General features: G+C 41.4%; 2 protein-coding genes and 1 gene segment (V, D, J or C); 2 read left to right on the top strand and 1 right to left on the bottom strand.

Annotated features, from left to right (window-relative positions):
* LOC115795213 (zinc finger protein 2 homolog) overlaps positions 1–26,636 on the top strand; it is a 500,950-nt gene that overhangs the window by 28,085 nt on the left and 446,229 nt on the right. The window lies entirely within an intron of this gene.
* Positions 14,939–20,056, top strand: LOC115795222 (zinc finger and SCAN domain-containing protein 23-like). The gene is made up of 3 exons (XM_030751050.1): positions 14,939–15,193; positions 16,581–16,973; positions 17,986–20,056. Exons 1-3 carry the CDS (start codon positions 15,022–15,024, stop codon positions 18,921–18,923), a joined length of 1,503 nt encoding a protein of 500 aa, XP_030606910.1. The 5' UTR covers positions 14,939–15,021; the 3' UTR covers positions 18,924–20,056.
* LOC115795267 (T-cell receptor alpha chain V region CTL-F3-like) lies at positions 20,135–20,974 on the bottom strand. The segment is given in 2 exon segments: positions 20,135–20,592; positions 20,838–20,974. Coding segments are annotated over 2 exon segments (423 nt in total).

Raw genomic sequence — 26,636 nt, 5'->3', positions numbered from 1 at the left:
AGCTCTACTATGAGCCCCTCCAGAATGGCCACACTGCCCAGCCTATTTTTAAGGGAGAGGCCAGCCAGCCTTCGGAGGAAGCTCATTTCTGCCATTTGTGCTGTGCGCTGTCCTGAGCAGTGGGAGGTGAGGCTTTTAAATACTCAGGTTAGCTTAAGTTACTAGTAGTAAAATAACAGGTCACTGTTCTGCAACAGTGTGTTGTAGTTTGAATATAAGAGATCACAACAAGAGTAATAAAGGAACTTGTAATAATTTGTTTAACTAGATGATGAATCATAAAACAGATAAATTATAAAACTTGGCAGTGACACACTTGAGTTTAAAGGTCTTCACTCAGTATAACACTACAGTGCTGTTGTGATGTATCTGATTAGTCTGATCAAATGCAGCATCCTGTCCTGTTAACCAAAAGGATATCATTTAAAATTAAAATTTAAAATTGTTTTTTATATGTAGGGTCTCCCTACTGAGGCTACTTAAGGCTGCTGCCCCAGCCACCCAACTTCAGATAAGCAGAAGATGGAAAATAAAAGCCTTGTCTTGTATTTTATAAGTCCATGAATAATTTTGATCTGCACACAAGAACACAGTAATCCTTGAGGGTCTGTGTGTGTGCCTGTGGGGTTGGGTGGGGGTGGGGGGTGTCCGCATACACCTCAGAAAGTATATAGCTTCATCCCTGCCTCTCACTGAGGGCAACTCCAGACTGGAACAGAGTCCAGCCCCCCATGCGTTGAGGGGAGCCCGACTACATTCAGCTGGTATCTCTCAACCTCACACACTAGCTCAGGCTCCTTCCCCACCAGAGATTTGACATTCGGTTTGGTCTGCCAAGGCCTCCGCCTTTGGTCACCACCCAACACACACTGCACCTGATCCCAGGTCAGCTGATCTGCAGGAGTGGGCCCATGTTGTGTCTTTGGGCTGCACTCAGCATGGCACCACGAGCTAATGCCCAGCCACCGGACTCTCTCCCTCGAGCTCCCGCCCCGAGCCTGGTTCCAGAGTGGGACCCAAGTAAACAGTTCCACTGGTGACTTTTTCATAGAGGTTTTCTGAATCACTTTTGTCTGGCCCGTCACCCAGGACTATCAGGGGGACAAGCCCTTGCAAAACATTGCTCATGGGATCACTGGGACACACAAACCCCTCCACCATGATAAGTTGGTGATTTGTTTATTTATTTGTTTATTTATTTATATTACATCAAAAAAAAAACTTGCAAATTTCCATCAATTTGTCATGTCCCTGCCTCCTATCCAGCCTACTCCTTCTCCGGCCTTCTCTCTTTGTGTGTGTGTGTGTGTTTAGGCTCCATGGCCGTGCCTCCATAGACGGCTCCAAGCAGTGGATCCCGTCCACGCAGGTACACACCTGCTGTACCTCATCCTCGTTACTCACCTGTGGGCTGCTGGGCTGATTGAGATTCTGGCTTTAAAAGACAGAAACTTTCTTCAAGCTGATGTCACATTGTCTCATTGCTAGTGGTAGTCATAGCGCAGCTCCTCATAACCCAACCGTCACAAACTCTGTCTTTTTTCCCACCCCAACTGACCTTTTTTTCTCCTTATCTCCAGTTCGCCAGCAGCAGCCTCAGAGCTGCAGAGTTGGAAACGCTCACACAGAGGAGAGAGAAAATCCAGCCTCTGCGCCTTTTCTGCTGCAAAGGACTACTTTTTATCAATAAAAACTGACTAAACCTGACCACCGTGCACTGCGCTTCTGTCCAGAATGTTCAAATGTTTTCTCTGTTATTTTTTAAGAAAAATTTAATTATTATGTCATATTGCTGATTAAAATATTTTCAGTTTTAAACTGTTCAATAATTAGGAAACCTGTTTGGCCTGTGACTTAAATTGTGTTGTGTTCTGTGACTGAGTTTGACACCCCTGCCTTACAATATAAAGTAGTGACTGTTGTTGTGATTTGGCCCTATATAAATAAAGCTGAATTAAATCAAACAGATGTAACAGAGGACCAGATGCTTTAAGTTGGCATAGATGTGGTTCAGTGTGTTTTTCTGTCTTGTGCGACATTGTGTGTGTTATACAAATCAGGGAAGCACAGTCTTTTAGCAGTCTTGGTTAATCCCATCAGTGTACTCCCTCTGGTGAGCCTGCTGCTGTCTGTTAATATTGTTGTGCAGATGGGAGAGAGCTGTGCTAATGTTAATGTTGTGTGTGATGATGATCGCTGCTGTGAGCAGGTAGAAGGGTTTACATATAACAGACTTTACTTCCAGGTGAGGAGAACAGTGGGTCTGAATGATCTTGCTGTCACTGCAGCTATGATTGTGTACAAAGACGCCGAGGTCCCCTCCTCTGCTCTGACCAGACTCTATTCCTGTCACAGTGGGGGGGCTGAGTGTCTGAGATGAGTATCTTATAACCCTAAAACAGCAAAAATGAGCATAGCTGTTGGTTCGTAGCTGCAGTTTGTCAAATTTGAGGAAAATACTCAGTAGCAAGAGTTTGTTTGGCTGTTTTATTTATTTATTTATTTATTTTTATGCTAGCAAAGTGAGAAGCCACTCCTTACACCGTCTGCACTGCCTCTGAAACACAACACCAATCCAGGGAGAGCCTCATCATCTTGTTATGTCCAGCAGTGCATTATGAGACTGCTGGAAGCTACTTCTAATGTTGATGGTTTTCAAGCTTCCATAGTTCTACTATTAAAGAGAAGAAGAAAAAAAAAACATTTTAAAACTCCCTCTAGTGGATGTTGTGGAGTATTCTGTTGTCTTTGCTCCAAAGGTTTTTGTACAGAGTTTTGCTGTTTCCTGTCACTGTGGGCTGCAGAGCACAGTAGTACACAGCAGAGTCAGACAGCTGAAGCTTCTGGATCTTCAGAGGAACTGATGTCTTGTTGGCTACAGCAGAAAATCGACTTTTCTCAGAGTCTTCAGTTTCCTTTGCTCCAGAGTAACGTTGCAGTATATATTTGGGAAAGTCATTCACTTCTTGTTTGTACCAGAATAAATATGAAGCTGAAGTAGTTGAAGTATATGTACACTGAAGTGTAACTGTGTCTCCTTCAGCAGCAGTCACATCTCCTGCTGGCTGCATCACTTTGTCTTCTCCTTTACACTCTGAGGAAGAACAGAACATGCAGAGGAAGAGATGAATCAATAAAGATGATTGATTAAAGGAGAACAATTCTTATGTTCATAAATCTAAAGCAATAAAAAGTATTTATATCCCCTCTTTTACTGAAACCTGTAGAGAGGAAACATGTTGATCTTTGTATCTTACCAAAGAAAAGAGCAGCAAGAATAATCCACAGCCAATGTTCCATCTGTACAACAAGGCTGAAATCAGCAGGAGAAACTAGCTGATGTTCAACATTCAGTCTGAGAATTGTTCTCTTCACAGCAGCACTTATTATTGACACAATGGTTGAACACAGTGTAGAAGGAGGGCACCGCCTACTTGGTGATGTGGCCCTCTAGTGGAGTTCAGCAGTGTGGAATCAGAGACTGTGGGTTCCTGCCACTGTGGGCCTCACAGCACAGTAATGACCAGCAGAGTCTCCCTGCAGCAGAGGAGATCTGAATATCTGTTCATCTTTGATCATCAACAGGTTTAACAAACAGTCTGGAATTTATACTTATTTGTGTTCCCAGGTGAAAGATCAGGAACTTTGCTGGTTTTCCTGGATATTGTTGATACCAGAACAAAGATCATTGCATGCAGCTCATCTGGAATTTCTGTGGTACAGAGTAACAGTGCTGCCTTCTAAACTGGACTCTTCTTTGTTGTCTGCTGTGATGAACTCACAGCAGGAAAAAAATACCCTGAGCTGGTAGTTTTTGGTGTCTTGGTTCATCTCCTCAGCCACCTCCTCCTTTCTGCCACTTGTATTCATGATCTCATTCTTTCGGTCACCACCCAAAGCTCATGACCATAGATGAGGGTAAAGATGTAGATTGACCAGTAAATCGACAGCTTCACTTTCACACACAGCTCCTTCTTTACCACAACAGACCAGTGCAGCATCCACATAACTGCAGATGTAGCCCTGATCTGTGCGTCAATCTCCTGTTCCCTTCTTTCAGCACTTGTGAATAAGACCCCGAGATACTTGATACCTGGGACAGCAACTCGTCCCTGAGGCAGAGAGGGCACTACACCCTTTTCCAGCTGAAGACCATGGGGATTCACATGCTAATTCTTATTCCAGCAACTTCACATCTGGCTGCAAACCATTCCACTGTGAGCTGGAGGCCACCACCTGATGAAGCCAACAGGAGCACATCATCCACAACAAGCAGGGAAGAGATTCTGAGTCCACCATGGCGCAAAACCTCTGTCACTTGGCTATGCCTAATTATTAAAATTATTTTACAGAATTGATGACAAAGGGCAGACCTGATGAAATCCACTGCCCACAGGAAACAAGTCAGACTTATTGCTGACAATGCTCACCAAGCTCTCACTGCAGATGTACAGAGACTGAATGACCCACAACAACAGGCCAGACACCCCATACTCCCACATAGACTGTACCTGGAGGCTGAAGTATGATCCTCCCGTAGTTGGACCACACCCACTGATCTCCCTTCTTCATACAGTGCCAAATCACAAAAAACAGTCACCTTGAGGTGCTTTATAATATAAGCTAAAGACCCCTACAATAATTACAGAGAAACATTCATAATAACTTGCTGTACTATTTTCTGTGTGACTATTAATCTTTCAAATTTGATCCACTCTTCTTCACAGCTAATTGAGGTTTGCAGCATTCATTTGTTCACAGCTCTCTGAAGGTCCCATCACAACTTTTCAGTCAGGTTGAGGTCTGGACTCTGACTGGGCCATTGTAGCACCTTCATTTCTGTTTCAGCCTTTTTCTTCTGTTAAAACAACCCCCTATGAGCAAGTATTTGCTGACAGTGGGAAGAAACCTCCAGCACAACCAGGCTCAGGGAGGGGCAGTCATCTGCTGTGACTGGTTGGGCTGAGGGGAGAGAGACAGGACAAAAAACATGCTGTGGAAGAGAGACAGAGATTTATAATAATTAATTATAAATGCAGAGTGGGGTATAAACACAGTGAAAATGAAGGTGAATGAAAAGAAACAGTGCATCATGGGAACCCCCCCAGCAGCCCCCTAGCAGTATAACTAATTGATGGCTCAGGGTCACCTGATCCAGCCCTAACTATAAGCTTGATCAAAAAGGAAAGTTTTAAGCCTAATCTTAAAAATAGAGAGGGTGTCTGTCTCCTGAATCCAAGCTGGGAGCTGGTTCCACAGAAGAGGGCCCTGAAAGCTGAAGGTTCTGCCTCCCATTCTACTCTTAAGTATCCGAGGAACCACAAGTAAGCCAGCAGTCTGAGAGCGAAGTGCTCTGTTGGGGTGATATGGTACTATGAGGTCTTTAAGATAACATGGGGCCTGATAATAATGAATTACAATAATCCAGTCTACAAGTAATAAATGCATGAATTAGCTTTTCAGCATCACTCTGAGAAAGGATGTTTCTGTACTGTGATGAATTCTGAAACCTGACTGTTGTTGCTGGTTTGGAGGAAGTAACTATTGAAGTTAACTCTGAAAGATCAACTGGAACGAAAGAGTCTAAACAAATACCAGCAGTGCTGAAAGCAGCCGAACATGAAGATAAATCTTTGAGATGATTATGAATAATTTTTTCTCTAATGTCTAAAATTTTATTTGTAAAGAAATCCATGAAATCACTACTAGTTAAAGTGAAAGGAACACTCGGCTCTACAGAGCTCTGACTCTGTCAGCCTGGCTACAGAACTGAAAACAAACCTGGGGTTGTTCTTATTTTCTTTAATTAATGATGAGTAGTAAGATACTTGGAGGAGTTCAAGTATCTCGGGGTCTTGTTCACGAGTGACAGGAGAAGGGAGCGGGAGATCGACAGACGGATCGGGGCTGCTTCTGCAGTGATGCGGACGCTGCACTGGTCTGTCGTGGTGAAGAGGGAGCTTAGTGTAAAAGCGAAGCTCTCAATTTACCGGTCGATCTACGTTCCTACCCTCACCTATGGCCACGAGCTTTGGGTAGTGACTGAAAGAATAAGATCGCGAATACAAGCAGCAGAAATGAGTTTCCTTCGAAGGGTGGCTGGTCTCTCCCTTAGAGATAAGGTGAGGAGTGCGGCCACCCGGGAGGGGCTCAGAGTAGAGCCGCTGCTCCTCCTCATCGAAAGGAGCCAGTTGAGGTGGCTCGGGCATCTGATTAGGATGCCTCCTGGCCGCCTCTTTGGTGAGGTGTTCCGGGCATGTCCCACCGGGAGGAGGCCCCGTGGTAGACCCAGGACACGCTGGAGAGATTATATCTCTCGGCTGGCCTGGGGACGCCTTGGGGTCCCTCCGGATGAGCTGGAGGAGGTGACTGGGGAGAGGGAAGCCTGGGCTTCTCTGCTTAGGCTCCTGCCCCAGTGACCCGGCCCCGGATAAGTGGAAGAGAATGGATGGATGGATTATTGCATGAAATAAGTATTTGATGCAATAGAAAAACAGAACTTAATATTTGGTACAGAAACCTTCATTTGCAATTACAGAGGTCAGATGTTTCCTGTCGTTTTCGACAAAGTTTGCAGACACTGCAGCGGGATTTTGACCCACTCCTCCATACAGATCTTCTCAAGATATTTCAGGTTTTGGGACTGTCTGTGAGCAACATTGAATTTCAGCTCCCTCCAAAGATTTTCTATTGGGTTCAAGTCTGGAGACTGGCTAGGCCACTCCAGGACCTTGAAATGCTTCTTACGGAGCCACTCCTTAGTTGCCCTGGCTGTGTGTTTTGGGTCATTGTCATTCTGGAAGACCCAGCCATGACCCATCTTCAATGCTCTTACTAAGGGAAGGAGGTTGTTGGTCAAAATCTTACCTTCCATCCTCCCTTCAATAAGGTGCAGTTGTCCTATCCCCCTTCTAGAAAAGCACCCCCAAACTATGATGTTTCCACCCCCATGCTAAATGTTTGCGACGCTGTCCTTGGGGTTGTACTTATCCTTCTTGTTCCTCCGAACATGGCGAGTGAAGTTGATACCAAGGAGCTCCATTTTGGGCTCATCCGACCACATGACATTTGCTGGTGTGAGCAGGGGGACCTTGCGTACCCTGCAGGATTTTAATTCATGATGGCATAGTGTGTTACTAATGGTCATCTTTGAGAATTGATCTCTCATTAGGTCATTGACCAGGTCCCCCTGTGTAGTTTTGGGCTGATTCCTGACCTTTCTCAGAATTATCCTTACCCCATGAGGTGAGATGTTGCATGGAGCCCCAGACTGAGGAAGACTGACAGTCATCTTGTGTTTCATCCATTTTCTAGTAATTGCGCCAACAGTTGTTGGCTTCTCACCAAGCTGCTTGCCTATTGTCCTGTAGTCCATCCCAGCCTTGTGCTCTTTGGTCTTGGGCATGGTGGAGAGGTTGGAGTGTGAATCAGTGTGTCTTCTATACAGGTAACAAGTTCAAACAGGTGCAATTAATATAGGTAAATATGGGTAATACAGAATAGGAGGGCTTCTTAAAGAAAAACTAACAGGTCTATGAGTGCCAGAATTCTTGCTGGTTGGTAGTGCCATTCCATTTAAGACTTTAAAAGTAAGTAAAAGAATCTTAAAATCAATACAAAATAGGACAGGAAGCCAGTGTAAACCTGTTAAACTGGAGTGATGTGTTCATGATTTCTAGGCAGGTGATCTAATACTTATTTCATGTAAGAAAATGCAAATTAATTATTTAAAGATCATACAATGTGATTTTCTGTATTTTCACAGTGAAGTGTACCTTGGATAAAAATTACAAACCTCTCCATTCTTTGAAAGTGGGAAAACTTGCTAAATCTGCAGTGTATCAAATAGTTTTCTCACTATTCCAGCTCCTCAGAGATGCCACTACACTCTCTACAAGCAGCAAGTTTTCTCAAAATTTTGACTTTATTCTCAAAATGCACAATTTATTTTGTCTTCTCAATGTGGCCGTAATACTCCTTCGTATGAATGTGTCCAAATAAAAATTAAAATAAAATGAAATAAATCAAGCCTGAAAAATAATGATGCACCTGTATTGCTTTACATTCTTCTTGCAGCTTTAGTTAATTTATCAGTTTTAAACCTTTATTAATTAAGAATAATAACCTATCAAACTGCCTTTATCTCTCACTGTGTTTCAATCTGTTTCTCCTCGGATTTGATCATGATGACATGTCTTCACTGCGGTGCTCAGGTGGTAGAGCAGGTCACCTATTGAGCAGAGGGTCGGTGGTTCGATTCCTGGCTGCTACAGACTGCATGTCAAAGTATCCTTGGGCAAGATACTGAACCCCAGGTTATTAGGGCCCGAGCACGAACTGTGCGAAGGCCCTATTGTAATTGCTTCGTTTATTATTATTTTTTTTTTTTTTTTTTTTTTTTTTTTTTTTATTATTATTATTCAGGCAAATGAATTGGCTTTTTGGGGGCTTTATCATATTCAAAAACTCATGAAAAAGTATTTTAATGGGCTCGGGCAAGGGCGCGCCCAAATGGCTCGCTAGCGCCCCCTAAACTGGAGCCCCACCGCTGTGTTTCACGTACATGAATGAAACTTCATACACATGTATATCATGTCCAGGCGCACAAAAAATCCTCTTGGAGCCATGCCCTAAACCCAACAGGAAGTCCGCCATTTTGAATTAATTATGCAAATTTGGCGATTTGCAGCCCTCACACTTTTTCTAATAACTCAGAGGTTTTAGACGTTATCATCTTCATATTTGGTTTGTCTAACCTACACCCCCAGGGGAATCTAAATCTTGAAAATGGTGAGTTTTTGCCAAGGGGGAGGGGTCCTTATGCCCCTTTGAACTTTGATCATTCGCCATGAAATTTTGATTGCCTCTCATTCATACCTACATGATCCAATGTGCATCAAACTTCTCCAGTAGGATGAGGGTGCCCCCCTGAACACATACATATGACAATATTTAATATCAGTCGCAGCGCCACCTAGTGGGAACAGGAAATGTCATATTTTACACTTGGAGGTCCAGCTCCAAGGTGGTTTAGCAGAACCATCTCAAATTTCACCTGGAAAGCCTTAAGAAGTTCGACTTACTGTGTTTTCAAAACTGTGACTTTTTGACAAAAGGGCGTGACCCTTATGGGACGGCAAAGTTCGATGATTCGCCATGAACACAAAAATGGCTGTAACTCCAAGCCAACTTGCCCAATCTGGCTCAAACTTCTGTGGTGTGATAAGCATGCTGCCCTGAACACACTCATATGCATAAAGTCCATAAACGGTAGAGCGCCGCCTAGTGGCAGCTCCGAATATCTTAAAATAGCATGTTTTTTGAGTAGCCCCGGAGCTACGTTTTATCTACATGTATGAAAATGTACAGGCTCATGTAACATCCTAAGACGTACAAAAAAGTCTCTTGGACCCATACCCCAAACCCTACAGGAAGTCGGCCATCTTCAATTGAAGGTGTCAATTTTTGCGATTTCCACGCCTGCTATTTGAACGAACTTGTCCTAGGGCATTTGACCCAGTGAGACCAAATTTGCTCCACATCATCTAGACAAGGAGCCCATCAAATATTGTGGAAATCTTTACAAAATATTAAATGGCCTTATCACACCAGGCCATTGAAGTTGGCCTTCGTTTTTCTCCCTCACCACCAAAATTGTTTGTGCACTTGTTCGCACATGCTTTGTCTGATCAGGCTGAAAATTTAATCACTCATGTACACACCCAGGCTGAATCCATAACTACAGATTCAAGACTGTAGGCGCAATAGCGCCCCCTACAGAAGCAAATGAAAATTTGTATGACCGTCCACAGAATTAGTTTTGCTCTGAAATACATGAAATATCTTTCACCATTCCTTACAAAATCCTCATCTATTTGATAAGCCTCCTGCCCTGAACACATTGATATGCATAAAGTCCATAAACGTTAGAGCGCCCCCTACTGGCAGCTTTAAATATCATAATATACCATGTTTTTTAGCTAGCCCCTGAGTTACATTTTATCTACAGCTCTGAAATTTTGCACACTCATGTAACATCCTAAGACATACAAAAAAGTCTCTTGGAGCCATACTCCAAACCCTACAGGAAGTCCAGCATCTTCAATTGAAAGTGTCAATTTTTGCCATTTTCAGGCCTGCTATTTGAATGAACTCCTCCTAGGGCATTTCACCCAGTGAGACCAAATTGGCTCCACATCATCTAGACAAACAGCCCATCAAAAAAGTCAATCAGACCCATGCCCTATTTTGCATGCTGGAGCCGTGACCACACCCCCAAATATTCCATTGCGTCTATGCCGAGAGCAAAAGATACCTTTTCCTATAAAAGAATTCAACTTTCTAGAGACCCATCACGATCACAAAACCTCCGAGTGCAGCACGGGTCGACGAGCGCCACAGGTCGACGCGCGCGGAGTGCGAGGGCCCGATATCACCGCTTGCGGTTTTAATTATTATTATTATTCCACAAGCTGAGACTGCACCACATCACCAAACTAAAAACCATACAATTACAGAGTGGCAACAATAGGAAAACAATGTGCAAAACCATTCTTTTTAATGGATTTTAGTGGTCTTACTTAAACAGAAAAATGTCTATAGTGTACATAACCTGTGTGTATGTGTGGTGTTTAAAATGATTTTTGTTGCCTCCAAATGGCCAAAAAATAAATGAAAATAAGATGTTTATTTCTTGTGTGTGGACGGGGGTTAATCCACATTTATTGTTATTCATATATTATTAAAGTGTAACATACACAGTTTTTTTTTTTTTTTGCACTACTTTACAGCTGATGAAACGTGAATTACTGATGTGTGGGATCAATAAAGTTATTGTAATAAACTAAGAAGCTTTAATACATTGTTTTTGGTACCTGTTTCCCATTAACTTTTGTATGTGTGTGTGTGTGTGTGTGTGTGTGTGTGTGTGTGTGTGTGTGTGTGTGTGTGTGTGTGTGTGTGTCTGTGTGTGTGTGTGTGTGTGTGTGTGAGTGAATTAAATAAGCTGGGGCATTAATGTAAAATTCACTGTTAAAACGTGCTTTAAAATCCTATTTATATTAGTTCACAGCACAGCTTTGCCTCCTCTAATATGGCGGACACACAGTCAACGAGGCTTCCTCTGTTCAGATATCACAGAAGCTGTACGTTCAATGAGCTTAGGTAAGTCACCTGGTAGTGATGGACTTACAGTAGAGTTCTATCTCTGTTTTTGGGAATTAATCAGTGACCATCTCTTACTAATGTTTAAATATTGTATAAGTAAGCCAGAAATGACTACAACCATGAAACAGGGTTTAATAACGCTGCTGCCCAAGGCTGACAAAGACCCTTTAAAAATAGAAAATTGGAGACCTATCTCACTTTTAAATCCTGATTATAAAATTTTAGTTCTGGTGTATGCTAAATGATTGAAAAAGAATTTAGGAGAGATAATAAGTGAAAACCAAAATGGATTTCTTCCTAAGCGTCACATAAGCTCTAATATCAGACTAGTGTTGGATTTAATAGATTATTCAAATTTCATAAACTCCAATGCTTTGATGATCTTCCTGGATTTTTATAAAACATTTGACTCAATTGAACATTCCTTCATTTTACAAACACTACAACTTTTAGGTTTTGGAGAATCGTTTATTAAGGTTATTAAAATGTTTTATAATGACATAAACTGCTCGATTATTTTATATCCACGGATGTCTAGAAGGTTTCCCATACTAAGGGGCGTACGACAGGGTTGCCTGATTTCGTGCTTTTTGTTTCTGATCATTGCTGAACTCTTATTCTTAAATATTTCCCACAACCCAAATATGCATGGCTTAACAATTTTATAAATAAAATTGATAAAGCACAGATACCAGGTGCTCTAGATGCAGTTCAGAAATTTTCAAATGCCTCAGGGCTCAAACTAAATGTTGACAAAAGTGAAAGTTTATGTTTGTATGATGCTGATGAATGCCATATATTTAATATTCTGGTCAAACAAAGTGTTAAATTTTTAGGAATTCATATAACAAAAGATACAACTCTCAGACAACAATTTAATCTACAATCATATATACTTTTAAATTTCTTCCACCTAAACAACACCTTCAAAGTCAAATGGATTAAAAAATGTTTTGAGTTACCAGAATCTTTATGGAATTTTATTCCACACAATATATTTAAAATGGTAGGTGGTTTAAGATTTTTGCTAAGTTGCAACTTTGTTTCTAAGTTACCAGTAAAACTTTCAAAGTTTTACCAACAAGCTTTACTTTCATGGAAATTGTGTCATACACACAATTTTTCCCCATATAAAGAAATATTGTGGAATAATGGTAATATCACCACCAGCAACAAAAGCTTATATAAAAAGAGTTGGATTGATAGAGGTATTATCTTTGTTGCAGAATTATTTGATGATAATGGTAACTTTTATAGCTATGACAATTTTCTGAAAACTGTTTTCCAGTAAAATATAAAGAGTGTGCCACAGTAGTGAAAGCCATTCCTTCAGGAATAGCAGAGTAAATGAAAGCACATTTTGCATATCAAAGGTTTAGTTTGCAGTTACCTCGTCTAAAAGTTGGGGGAATTGATTTAAGGGATAAGAAATGCTCAAATCAGCATATAAGGAAGGTTCTGTGCAGCTCGAATATCGTGATACGCAAAGGAAAATTTTTCTGGAATACTGTAAATTGGAGGAAAGCATGGATGGTTCACTTTCAATATTGTGTTTCAAACAAAATAAGAGAGCTTAACTTCTAAATTTTGCACAACATTTACCCTTGTAACAAAAAGCTATCATTGTTTAGGGATCTGGATGAAAACTATACTTTCTGTCAAGTTAAGTCAGAAACTATAATACATTTATTTTGTAACTGCTCTCTTGCTTCTAGGTTTTGGAGGGACATGGAGGAATTTGTTAAAGATAAAATTAAAGCACTATCCAAATCAGACCTAAGGATGTTATAGTCAAGTTCAGAGGTGGGAAGTAACGAAGTACAAATACTTCGTTACTGTACTTAAGTCGATTTTTTAGGTATCTGTACTTTACTTGAGTATTTATTTTTCTGACTACTTTTTACTTTTACTCCCTACATTTTTACACGAGTATCTGTACTTTCTACTTCTTACATTTTCAAACAGACTCGTTACTTTTTAACACCTCAGAGAGAAGTTTGCATTTCCGGTCAGTGCGCCGTCAAACATCAAATGATCTGAGCCTAAACGGAGGAATAAATAACATATAAGAGACAATCGTACTGGCAGATTAAATACGCAAAGCCATATAATTAATGTATCATTTATATCAACTTACGGACCGAGTCCGTAAGTTGCGCTCGCGCTACATAAACAGCTTAGCTAGCGCTACTGAAGAGGAGCGAGCATAAAGGGAGTAACGTGGCAGGTAATTTTAAGTGCAATGTTTCTGAATTCTCAACAAATATCAGCAAACACACAAAGTGTGTGCAGTTTGTCACACAGTGTGTCTGCTAGCTAAAAGAAGAGCTGCTGTATTTCAGGGAGAGCAAAGAGAGAGAAGTTCACTCAGAGATGGAGAAAGAGGACAGGAGAGGAAGAAGAGAGGTTAGAATTAAAGGTAAGGACTGGAAAATAAACTGAAGTATGCTGACTTTGTGTTATTCAAAGATTGTATGAAAATACTGCAGTTTAGTGTGTGATAAACAGGTCAGCTTGTTGTACTGTATTTACAGTAAAGCTCTGTGTTGCTGCAAAGAGGCTTGTTCATGGTCAGAGTTACAGGTTACATCAGTGCAGCAGAGATGAGTTTGAATCAAAGCTGCTGATGCTGAGATTCATTCACTGAATCCAACATTTCTACAGCCTGTATGCTGTCAGTGTAGGGGATGGAGATCAGCTCAGAGAGCTGTGAAATACTGGGTTACATCTTTGTGAATCCAGTTCATCCACACAGAGCAGTAAACCTCAGAGCAGCAGCAGCAGGTCAGCTGATCACAGCCTGCACACCAACATCATTTACTGCAGCTACAACAGAAAGCTGTGATTCTTCTCCCCATGCAGAGCCACTACAGCTGATCTTAGGGTTCCTCCACCTTCTGAATCCCACTGTAACCCCTGAGTATCCTCATGTTGGTGTTTAGGTGGAGGCACAATCACCCTCTACTATGGAGGACACAGAGAACAGAGCTGTGTTTAAATTCACTTTCACTGTTTGTGTCCTACAGAACAGATTCAAGCTGAGTGCATTCATTAGAAATAAAATGTACATTTGTATTCTCATGTGATATTATTTTATATTATTAACAATAATATATAATGAGGTTCAGTTAGCTTTACAGAAAAATAGCAGGTAGAAACGTCCTCCAAAGAACTACTTTTACTTTCTTACTTTGAGTACATTTCAGAGCCTGTACTTTTTTTTTTTTACTTAAGTAAAGAAGTTGAACCAGTACTTTGACTTTTACCAAAGTATTTTTAACACAAGTACTTGTACTTGTACTTAAGTACAGAATGTCAGTACTTTTACCACCTCTGGTCAAGTTTGAATGTAGAGATAAAATTTTGAGCTTCATTATTAATTTAATGCTCCTCTTTGGAAATTTCATATACATAAGGCAAGGTCCTCCAGATCCCTCCCAAACTTTTATGTTTTCTTAGTAGACTTCCACTCATATGTAAACGCTTTAAAGTTAACTACTAAAAAGAAAGCAGAACTCACATTGCTGCATCTTCAAAACTTATCTTTGATTGATGCGGACTGATAATAATCATAATATTACTTTGATTACTGTACAATTCTTACTTGCCATGTTTTGTATTTTGTTGTTATTTATGTTCATGCTTATGTCTGTTTCTACTTTATTCTATTTGTGTTGATAACCAAGGCATAAATAAAGTTTCTCAAAAAAAAAAAAAAAAAAAAACGCCGCCTCTTCCGGATCTTCATGCTGCGTCACATCCGATGGAAACAGCATTGGTGATACTCAGTGTGAGTGAGCAGGAAGTGGTTGTGTTGTGGTGTCTCCGCTGAGTCTCTGAGCTGTTGGAGTAACAATGCCTTCAGTTCAGTATCTGAGAGAGTTTATCAACGAGCGGCTAACTGCTGCTGCTCAAGAAATATTCACAGAGTTTGAAAAAACGATCGTCCAGTACGAAGAAGTCATCGACCGTCAGCGCAGACTGCTGGATATCACCTGGAAACCCGAAATAAAGCTGCACAGGACAGGTGAGTCACTCTGAGGGGCTCCGTGAACTCACACATGAACGGGACTCCTGGAGGATCCTGATCAGAGCTCTGCTGCTTTTATTTGGAAGCTGTGAGCGAACAAAGAGCAGACGGAGGACAGGGCTGCACTGGGCTCCATTCATCCATCCACACAGCGGGCTGGGAATTCCTGTAAGGCTTTGGGAATCAGAACTTCCAGTTCAGGGTTATTTGTTGTATAGGTTGGGATTGAGATAACTTTGAGGGTGCCTCCGCCTCTGGCCATTTCCTGCCCCCCCCCCCCCCCCCCCCCCCCCCCTTTCCTGTCTGCTCTGCTGTCCTAAGCAACGAAGGCCAAAAACAGATTCAGACTTCACGCAGTCTTTATGCTACAGTGTCTTGAAGGCATCGCTGTAACTACGGATGTCTGCTTAGTTTGTTTATCCTCGTCTAACAAAGACCTGAGAGTTCATTTTGTTTCAGAAGCAGCTTCATTGTAAGGTGTAACTTAAGTGTAATTCCTATGTGCAACCAGTAGGTGAGCACAGGGTTGGCAAAGAGTTAGAAGATCTCCTTCTTCTTAAACTCAAGTTTGTTTAATTGCCACTCAATATAACTGGGCGCCTGGGTGGCTTAGTGGTGAAGCCGGCGACCACATGCATATACCACATTGCGGTGCAGGCGGCACGGGTTCGAGTCCCGGCCCGTCGCTAATTTTTATTTATGGGGAGTGGTGGCCTAGGGGAGAAGAAGAGGGTTCATCACTGAGAGGACCCTGGTTCAAATCCTCGGGCTGGCATCACTGTGGGTCCCTGAGCAAGCCCACCCCCCCAGGTTGCTCCCCGGGCACCCCTTGGCTGCCCCCTGCTCCATGCTGTGCTGTGTGTACTACATACTCCATGTGTGTGATGGGTTAAATGCAGAGAATGAATCTCACTGCATGTATATGTATGTGACAAATAAAGCTCTTTCTCTCTTCTTTCTCATTGCAGCATCAAATCAGATGATTTGATTTTATCCACATACATTTTAAGCTTCTTTTGCAGCCTTTCAGTTTATTCACCTTTGTGCTTTCACCTCTCATTTTGCTTTCACAGCTTCAGAATAACTTTCATTCATATTTCATTCATATTGTTTTTTTGTGAATTCATCATTTTCTGTAGTGCATCAGAAACTCTTTGCAAAACATTATTTCAGGATTTCTCCACACATCACTCCCCAGAAATCATCGGTCTCTGTGCTTAGACTAGATGCCCCAAATCATCACTAATCTGCATTTTTACTCAGTGACACAGTGTAAGAGTGAACATGATTATAACACTTGTATACACTGATGATAACTGTGAATATTTACTCGGTTGTGTGTTTTCTTATTATCACATAAGTTTTAATTTTCTTGTTCTTTCAGACCTCCCACAACAGCAGGACTGTAAGGAGGAGGAGGAGGTTTTCCCTGTGCAGCAGCTCTGGAACCAAGAGAGGAGGTCCAGTCTGGACCAGGAGGAACCAGAACCACCACAGATTAAAGAAGAAGTGGAGGAACTCTGCAGCAGTCAGGAGGGAGAGCAGCTGGTACTGAAGGAAAAGACTGATGCCTTTGTGGTGACACCAGCTTATGACGAGAGAGAACCAGAATCAGACCACGACCAGCTCCACTCTCATGGTTCTGACACCTTTATGTTTCTTCAGTCTAAATACAAGGAAGCTGGTAATAATCCTATCCAGTATGAGGAAAAGATTGACTGTCAGCACAGACTCCTGGATATCACCTGGAAGCCTGAAATAAACTTCCACAGAACAGGTGAGTCACATGAAAATGACTCCTGGAGGATCCTAATCAGATTTCTCATTACACTTGACTGTGTCCTCAGCTGAGCTCAGCATCACCCCATCCCATTGTATACAGTGAGAGTAGAGCACTGCTTTTCCCTCTTGAGTCACCTGACGGCTTTCCAGAATTTCCTCAAAGTCTTGTTCATGTTCACTGAACACCTCCCGCACCTGAGATTTTGCTGGAGCTACTGCTAGAGCTGCACTTGACCTGCTGGTACCTGCACCTGCTCCCAAAGTCTCTTTCTTCAGCTCGAGCGCTCCCTTCATGTCTGTTTTTATGGTTGCTGTCATAACAGGCACCAACCACTTTACAGTAGAACCTGAGCAGTGAATGAGCAATGAACATGGTCCACACAGTCAGTTTCACCGGCTTCCCTTGGAATACTCTCAAAGTTCAGCTGGAGATGGGAATTGAAGATCTCCTGAGCCGAAACCTCGGCCGGGTGCTCCCAGCACCCCTTCACTATAAGTCGGGGAACTCCTGGGCTGTCCAGTGTCTTTCTCCACTTCCTGATCCGGCTCATCACCAGGTGATTATCAGTTGATCACTCTGCTCCTGTCTTCTCCTGAGTGTCCAGCTCCTGTGATCTGATTACACGATTACAAAATCAGCTACTGACCTTCGACCAGAACACATACTGGGCGCATTAGCATTACCAACAGTCACGATCGATTTACTCAGATGTTACTCACACTGATGCAAACAATACATTTGCCAAGTTGGCTGTCTTGAAATATCACTCACATGTGTAAGTGAGGAAAAAGCGGTTCTTTTTTCCCACAACCCCCAAATGCTTTCTAATCTTATTGTTTGGGGTTTCTCTAATGTTGTGATGTCTTCCCATGATGATATAAGCCCCCTGAAGGGAGTGTATGTGAGTGACACATTCATGCTTTAGAGTGATTTAAAGTTTTGCTTATTTTCTCAGATGTATTTTTTCTGTGATTACAATAAGAACTTATTTCTTTTGTCCCTCCAGACCTCCCACAACAGCATCTCTGTAAGGAGGAGGTTGTCCCTGAGCAGCAGCTCTGGAACCAGGAGAAGATCTTCAGTCTGGACCAGGAGGAACCAGAACCTCCACAGATTAAAGAGGAGCACGAGGAACCCTGCAACAGTCAGGAGGGAGAGCAGCTGTTACTGAAGGAGGAGATTTATACCTTTACTGTTCCTCCTATGTATGAGGAAAGTGACTACAGTGACTCAGAACCAAACAGGGAGCAGCTCCTCTCTGACAGCGTTCTTGTAGCTGAGAGTCAGGAAGGAAACAAGAATGCAGATTTAGGATCAACCAGGAATGCAGAGTCAGCGCCAAAGAAGAGAAATCACTGCGGAAATGCAGACGGCTTTCCCATGTCAGCCATTCAGTGTAACAGTGACACAGGTAACAAGTGTGTACCATGTGATGTTTGTGGAAAAGTGTTTAAGAAACGGTACCAAATGAGGATACATCACAGAATCCACACAGGTGAGAAACCGTACCTTTGTAAAGCCTGTGGGAAGGGGTTTAGTGACCCATCATCACTTCAAAAGCATAAGGCAGTCCACACGGGGGAGAAGCGGTATTCCTGCACCACATGTGGGAAGGGTTTTACTCAAAGTGGTAGTTTGTTGATCCACATGAGAATCCACACAGGTGAGAAACCGTATCTTTGTAACACCTGCGGGAAACGCTTCAGTCAGAATAGCGGTTTGTGGGTGCACATGAAAAGTCACACGGGTGAAAAGCCGTATTCTTGCAAAACATGTGGCAAAAGTTTTAGTCAAAGCAGCAGGCTGTCGATCCACGCGAGGATTCACACGGGTGAGAAGCCGTATTCTTGCAAAATGTGCGAAAAAAATTTTCGCTCTCAATATCATTTGACTGTACACATGAGAAACCACTCAGATAAGAAGCCGTATCTTTGTAACACGTGATTGTCATCATCATGTGCTACATCCCATCATTTTTTTATTTTTTTTTTGGACCACATGAAAACTCACAGGTCAGGGGTCATATTTCTGAAACTTCTGTAGAAAGCAATGTGAAGCAGCAAACCTTAATATGAGTGCTAAGTAGCAAAGGTCATCAGTTCTGTCTGTCAGTAATGTTAATTTTGCAGGATACCAGAGATACTTCCTGCTGCTTCCTTACTACACGGGGTCACAACAGGTAGTTCGTCATGTTTGATGTGACAGAGTTTGATGCCAAATGCCCTTCCCCACCCCCAAATGTCTCAGACTGAAGCAGAGAGAAGTGTACCAGCAACTAGACAGATGAAATTGGAGCCTACCAACTGTTAGATCAGCCCTGGAAATATGGTGCCAGGTCAGTAGAAGCACAGGGACTAAAGAGGGCTGCAGCCAGACACAGTTTCACAAATCAGTATTTCTAATCTTCAGTTTGAAAAACTTTCCCCACATGATATCCACTGTTTTCCTGGGTATCAGGGCTCGAGTCTGAAATTCTAGTATTGTGACAGCCAGAGTGTCATTAAAACAATGTAAAGTCTGACCTGCAATGGTGAGTTCCTGTGTTCTCAATTTTTTTTCTATAAAAGTTGTTTTGGAGGATTTCTTTCAGATTCTGGAAGAAAACTTTGAAATGTTAGATGATGTTTCTGTAGTTTTTTCTTTTTTCTCACAGCTTCAGTAGAACAACAATGTACATGTGAAACAGTACAAAGGGAGAAGCAGCTCATCCATCTGTGTTTGGGAATTGCAGCTCCAAAATTGGACGAACTCTGTTTTCCCTTTACACCTAAACTTTTAATGGAAGATGGATCCAGTTTTTTGTAGCATTTTATAACATATCCCCATGTTTGACTGTCTGAATTTCATAGTTTTTTCTCTACCTCACTTTTTTGTAAGCTCAGATGTTGAAGCTGAGAAATGCTGTAGGGCTTTGTGCCAGCTGGAGTCTTTTTTAAAAGCATGCTTTGTTTTTTCTGTGTTCTCATTTAAATTTTTTTAAAATTATTATTATTTTAAGGCTTTAAATCAGACACTAACAGACTGTACATGGTGTTTGATATGTACACATAAAAGTCTTTATATAAATAAAATGAAAATAGCTGATGTTCAACATTCAGTCCAAATAAAAGATAGTTTTGTGCTTCCACAGCAGCTCTGTCTCTGTCTCTGATCTTTACTGCTTCATTTCTCTGTTGTCTTTGTCATCAGTCCAATGACACAAGAATCAGAGGTTTAACAGTGTGTGTCTCCCTCTAGTGGATGTTGTGGAGTATTCTGTTGTCTTTGCTCCAAAGGTTTTTGTACAGAGTTTTGCTGTTTCCTGTCACTGTGGGCCTCAGAGCACAGTAGTACACAGCAGAGTCAGACAGCTGAAGCTTCTGGATCTTCAGAGGAACTGATGTCTTGTTGATTTTAGCATCAAATCTGTCCTTTTTGAATTCATCAGCTTTATCTGTAGTTGTTGAGAAAGTTTTCAGCATATACTTTGGGTAACTATTTGCTTCTTGTTTGTACCAGAACAAAGTCGGGCCTGAATAACTGGTTTCAAAGGTACATCCAAGTGTAACTGTGTCTCCTTCAGCAGCAGTCACATCTCCTGCTGGCTGGATCACTTTGTCTTCTCCTTTACACTCTGAGGAAGAACAGAACATGCAGAGGAAGAGATCAATCAATAAAGATGATTGATTAAAGGAGAACAATCAGCAGCTTTAAAGAGCTCTATTACATGTAGAATAGACGTCATTTTCACTGATCATTGTCACTTTGAAGCAGATCTGCTCTGATTTTCTCTGTAATGAACATTCAAAGCTCTTCATGTGTAGCTCAGTAATGTGTTCAGCTGTTTGCAGAGGAAACATGTTGATCTTTGTATCTTACCAAAGAAAAGAGCAGCAAGAATAATCCACAGCCAATGTTCCATCTGTACAACAAGGTTGAAATCAGCAGGAGAAACTAGCTGATGTTCAACATTCAGTCTGAGAATTGTTCTCTTCACAGCAGCACTTATTATTGACACAATGGTTGAACACAGTGCAGAAGGAGGGCACCGCCTACTTGATGATGTCACCCTCTGTCTCCTCCTTGAGCTGGATGTTCACTTCCTCTTCCTCCTGCTTCACAGACTGTTAGCAGCATTTGGAGTCACTGTGAGGAGGGAGGATGGAGCACTTTTTCACTGTTTGCAAGCACAAGGACACAAATGTTCTCCATCACTGAGCTCCTCAATGCTGCTGATGATTAAAGTAAGACTCAGAGTCACATATCGAGATTATATGAGCTTTAATTTTGACAACAAAAGAAGAAGAGGACATGTTTACGCATGGCTCCCATTACTTTTTGGTGTGAATGTAGCAAGCAGAGAGAACGTATTTATATGAGTTTTGTATAACAGCAGAAATTTAAATATTTAAATTTAAATAGTATTTAAATAGGATTTTTTTCACCGACAAGATGCACATAGAAAAGTTACCACACAGGATGTAGTATTGTTTTTTTTTATCTAAAGTAACGTGCGGGCACACACACACACACACACACACAAACACACACACACACACACACACACACACACACACACACACACACACACAATTTTTAAAGGTATGGGGCACTTCTTATTTAATAAGTTGTTGTATTTGGATGTTTTTTTATTTAAAAAATTACATGTTGGTTAAATTTTTTTTAAGAGGACAAAACAATAGAAACACTAGTTTATTACCAAGGGAAACATTTAAATCAGGGAAACAGGGTCTAAGGCTGAAGCCTATTGTGCCACCCAGTTTATAGACCCCAGATTTATTCTGCTGAGAATAAAGCAGAATTTAAAATGTAATTTAGAATGGTGATGATAATGTTTTGTTTTTGAGAAGATTTTATACACTGCTCAAAAAAAAATTAAAGGAACAGTTTTCAGTCAGAGTTCAGCATCAAGTGATTTTCACCTCTGTGGTATTGATCTGGTCAGTAAGTAACAGAGGGGTTGTTGATCAGTTTCAGCTGCTTTGGTGTTACTGACATTAACAACAGGTGCACAAGAGGAGCAACAATGAGTCAACTAATAAAACCTTTTCACTACTTCTGCATTTGGCCAGGGTCAGTGTCACTACTGGTAGCATGAGGCGATACCTGGACTAGTGATGAGAGTTTGAAACTGAAGCTTCGATACGTGCTTCGAACCCTGAGCTTACAACTCCAGAGAACCACTGCTTCGAAGCTTGCTTCAGGAAGAAAAAAAATCATGTGGCATATGACGTATGAAGCAGCAACTGCTTCGTTCTCGGAATGAATCAGCTGACTGGTTCAGGTGATTCGCTGGTTACGAGTGAAGGAGTGAGAGCAAGACAGTCAGCCAGGTTCATACTAGTGTTGTAGTCAAGACCACCTAACCCGAGACCGAGACAAGACCAAGACCAGAGGGTATCGAGACCGAGACAAGACCAAGACTTTTAGGGTCCGAGACCAGTCGAGACCAAGACCGAGGGGGGGCGAGACCGAGACAAGACCAAGACCAGTGCCTGATGCTACATGACACAATAAAATGTGAAACATGATCAAAATCACTTCTCAAATTGATCTGAAAGATCTGCATTCCCATAAAATCATCCTGATATTAAACACTCACAGGTCAAATAAATATAACCATCTTTATTTAATACTCCTGGGTGACTTCCATCATTTATCATAGAATGTAAAACAATTATTCATAGTTCATCACAATAGTCTTAACTTTTCTCTGCCTTTCATAAACTATGCATAAAGTTGTGTTGTTTTTAAACCAACAACCTTTGTAAAAATGGGTGCTTTTTCAAAACCACATAGCTAAATGTGTAAAACTGAAAAAATGGCAAACACTCATCAACAGTAAGAACTAAAGCCTTTAATCTTATACAGATTAAAGCTGCAGGATGTAACTTTTATAAAAAATCTGGTTTTTACATATTTGTTAAAACTGTCACCATGTCAGACAGTATGAGACCGATAATCTGCGAAAAAAATGGAGCTCCTCCACCTCCTCCCTGAAAAGCTCCCAGTCAAAAACAACCAGTCAGAGCCAGGAGGAGGGTCTTAGCACTGTCAATCACTCCTCATGTATGCTGCTCAATGTAGTTGTGTGCGACACTTCAAGATTTGGTATCGATCCTATGTAAAGTAAACACAGGGCCATTATCACCGATACTGATACCAATACTTTTTAATAATTATGAAGAATTTCCATGAAGTTTAACTGGTTTGAGATTTTTTTCCTTTGGATCATTAATTAGTTAAAACCCAGGATAGAATTGGGCAAAGTTTATATGTAAGTAGAAAATACTTTATCAAAATAAAAGTTATTGTTCTGAAACAATAGAATAAAGCAATTTTCCCCATACATTGATGTCTGGAATTTTTTTTCATAAATTAAGTGTACAAAATCATCACTCAAGAACAAATGCAAACTTTTTTCCAGGTAGATTTTTCAGAAAGTATAATAAAAAAATTTAATAAAAAATGTCCCTTCATTCACTAATTTTCTACAAATTTAAATTTAAATTTGATTTAAATGTTTCATAGCAAAATCCTTTTTTTTCCCAAATAAAATATGTTATGCATCACATGACAGTATAACAAAACACTGTGGGGAGGGGAGGAGCAAAGTGCTCTGTGCTGTGACAGGAGCGACACTTAGACAGTCAGCTCGCATCTTTGATGAAACCGCAGCACTGCATACAGGAGAGAAACTGAAGCCAAAGTATCGATCTCATTACACTGATATTGATCAATACCAATACCAATGTTGGCATCCATATTATCGATATCAGGATCAATCTGCCCACCACTAGCTCAATGTACTAATGGCGGAGAAACAACTTACTTACTTCTCTGCTGTTACCATTGGTGGTGGCCATGGTAACTTCCGGGTACTAGCAAGAAATATTTCTCACCCCAGGACTAATGCTAATGCTAATTAGTAAGCTAATACTAACCACTAAATGCAGCTCCCACTTGTTAATTGAGTGATGGGGCCTAAGACGTAACCAGAAAGCAGTAATCAGTTTTTTTGGACGTGTAGTTACATTTCTCGAGGTGCATGTGAGGTTTGCTTCAGAGAGGATTTTCAGTTATACACAAAGGATCAATGCAGAACTCTAAATCAGGCCTTATTAGATTGATAGAATGATCATTTTTGCATATAATCCAGAAAAGTTAGATTTATACATCAAGCATTTAATGTGTCCCAGAGTGCCGTTTCCTTCCACTGTGTTTGCAGAAATCACATAAAAAAATACACAACAAAAACATAATCCAGATTCCTCAGCTGCTAATAGCATTTCCTACATTTGAATATCAGCCACCATATTGTGAGCATAAACTATCACGTTTTTAATGCAACAATAGGAAGTGACATCATCTTGCTGGGAACTGTAGTATTTTATTCTTGAAGGCCTCTCATAGCTCTACTGGTGCTGAAAACTAATGTTTGACTATGGCTTTCTGAATACAAGTAGGGCTGCAACTATCAATTATTTTAGTAATCAAGTATTCAATTGATTACTCCGTCAATTAATCAAGTAATTGGATAAAAAATAATTTTTCATTTTAACAATTCATCAGCATATTTTAACTTCCGTGCTGCAGATGTTTCTCTGGGTGAAACAAACAGGGTGGATGGAGCAGCTACAAAGTTCTCTGTTCTTCATGTTGCTGATCAGGTGGTTGATAAAAACATTTTGAAGGAGCCCCTCTGTACTGAAGGGGGTGGAGGGGGCACCGAACGATTGCTAGTGCTAATGGCAGCCCCCCTTTCCCCAGTACACTGTGGTTATAGATCTGTTCTGGTGGCTACAGCTGACGTAAAGGAAAAAATAACAGCTGACATCCTCTGCACAACACGTGCGCACATTCAAACATGCGCACTCACAGCACAGAGAAGTAGGGGCGTGAAAAAACATCTCAGCGATCCACTCGTGTTAAAGGGTCGTTTTTGGTTTTTTTGGAAATGCTCCGCTTACACGGAGACACCTGAGCTGCAGAGCTGAAACCAAACATCAAAGCAACAAATTTGTGTCGAGGATTTTTAATAATCGAATTGCGTTATTCCAAGAATCGTTGCAGCCCTAAAACTTGCATTAAATTTTTAGTTTGTGTATCTAAATACATGAAGGTTGGTATTTACCTTTCATGCTGGGATTTTTTTGTTGAATCGGAAGCCTGAAATTTTCCTTTGATCTTCATTTTCCCTCTTACTTCTCTTCGTGTTCATGCGGTTATTTCGATTTATGCAGCACACGCGTGACCATAGTGAGATCAAACGTACACACTGTGAATGAAACTGTCCGTGCTCTGTGGTAGATTGCAAACTGCAGTGAAATGATACAGGCGTAAGCAGCGATAATAGCAGCGACCTAGCTGGGGCGGAGTCTGTGAGGTGCGCTCCTTTGAGAGGCAGAGGAGTGCAATATTTGTGGGATTTGAATCAGTACGTGTTGCATCCAATAAAAGCAAAGATGTTAACAAATAAATTGGACAGTATTCTGGCAATTTAGTGATATTTCCACAGCTGTGGTCTTGACTGGTCTTGAAATAAAATCCCAAGTCCGCAAGGTCCGAGTCCATGACAAGACCGAGACCAAATGCGGTCGAGTCCATGACAAGACCGAGACCATCAAAAAGCGGTCTCGAGACCGGTCTCGAAACCAAGACCGATCTCGAGTACTACAACACTAGTTCATACTCGCAGTTTTAGCGTTGTTATGACCAACAGTTACTGCTGAGTTATGAATTAAAGACAACCTTTGCTGGCTCGTCCGTTCAACGTGATGACGGACGCTGTCATATCAAGATTAACGCAAAAGCGGTAGTTACACAAGCACACCCAGTTAATGCCGTGTTTTCCCAGCACCCTGCTCAGTAACACAATGCACACATTCATCCATCTTCATTTGTAAATAGAACCTGATATCATGATATTTGGTCATAACGTGTGTGTCTCAAACAGTGCAAAGATGCTTCAGATCATTGAGGTGTGTGAGCGTGTGCGTGCAGGTGTGTAGATGAAAGCATTGCACTTTTCCAGGAGAGGGCGCTATAACTGAAGCTTCGAGTAATGAACCTATTTCCGAAACAACTGGTTCAAGTGGTTCAGCGCTTCACAAAAGCTTCATTTTCTCATCACTAACCTGGACCCTACAGAGGTTGCACAATTAGTCCAACTTCTCCAGGATGGCACATCAATACGTGCCATTGAAGGTTTGCTGTGTCTTCCATCACAATCTCAGAACATGGAGGAGATTCCAGGACACAGGCAGGTACTCTAGGAGAGCTGGACAGGGACGTAGAAGGTCCTAAACCCATCAGCAAAACTATATCAGGATGAGCACTGCCAAAGCTACAAAATGACCTCCAGCAGCCACTGGTATGAATGTCTCTGACCAAATAATCACAGACTTGTGAGGGTGGCCTGAGAACTTAACGTCCTCTAGTGGGCCCTGTGCTTTTCACAGGTCCTTATGACTCAGTGTTTTTGGTTTCTGCTTTGTTTTGTATTGTACTTATCTTTTCTGGGTTTCTTTTGTTGAGGGTTTTGGTTATGTCTGGATTGCTAGTTCCTTGTGTTCCCGGTGTTTTCCTCTGTGTTTTTAGGCTTTTGTTTTGGTCATGTTTAGGTTCTGTCTGTGTGCCAGTCTCCCTGTGTGTTAA

The sequence above is a fragment of the Archocentrus centrarchus genome, chromosome 17 (assembly GCF_007364275.1).
Source record: "Archocentrus centrarchus isolate MPI-CPG fArcCen1 chromosome 17, fArcCen1, whole genome shotgun sequence".
In the NCBI taxonomy this organism is placed as follows: Eukaryota; Metazoa; Chordata; class Actinopteri; order Cichliformes; family Cichlidae; genus Archocentrus; species Archocentrus centrarchus.
Note: the sequence above shows the minus strand (reverse complement) of the source record. Positions and strands in the feature narration are given on the sequence as shown.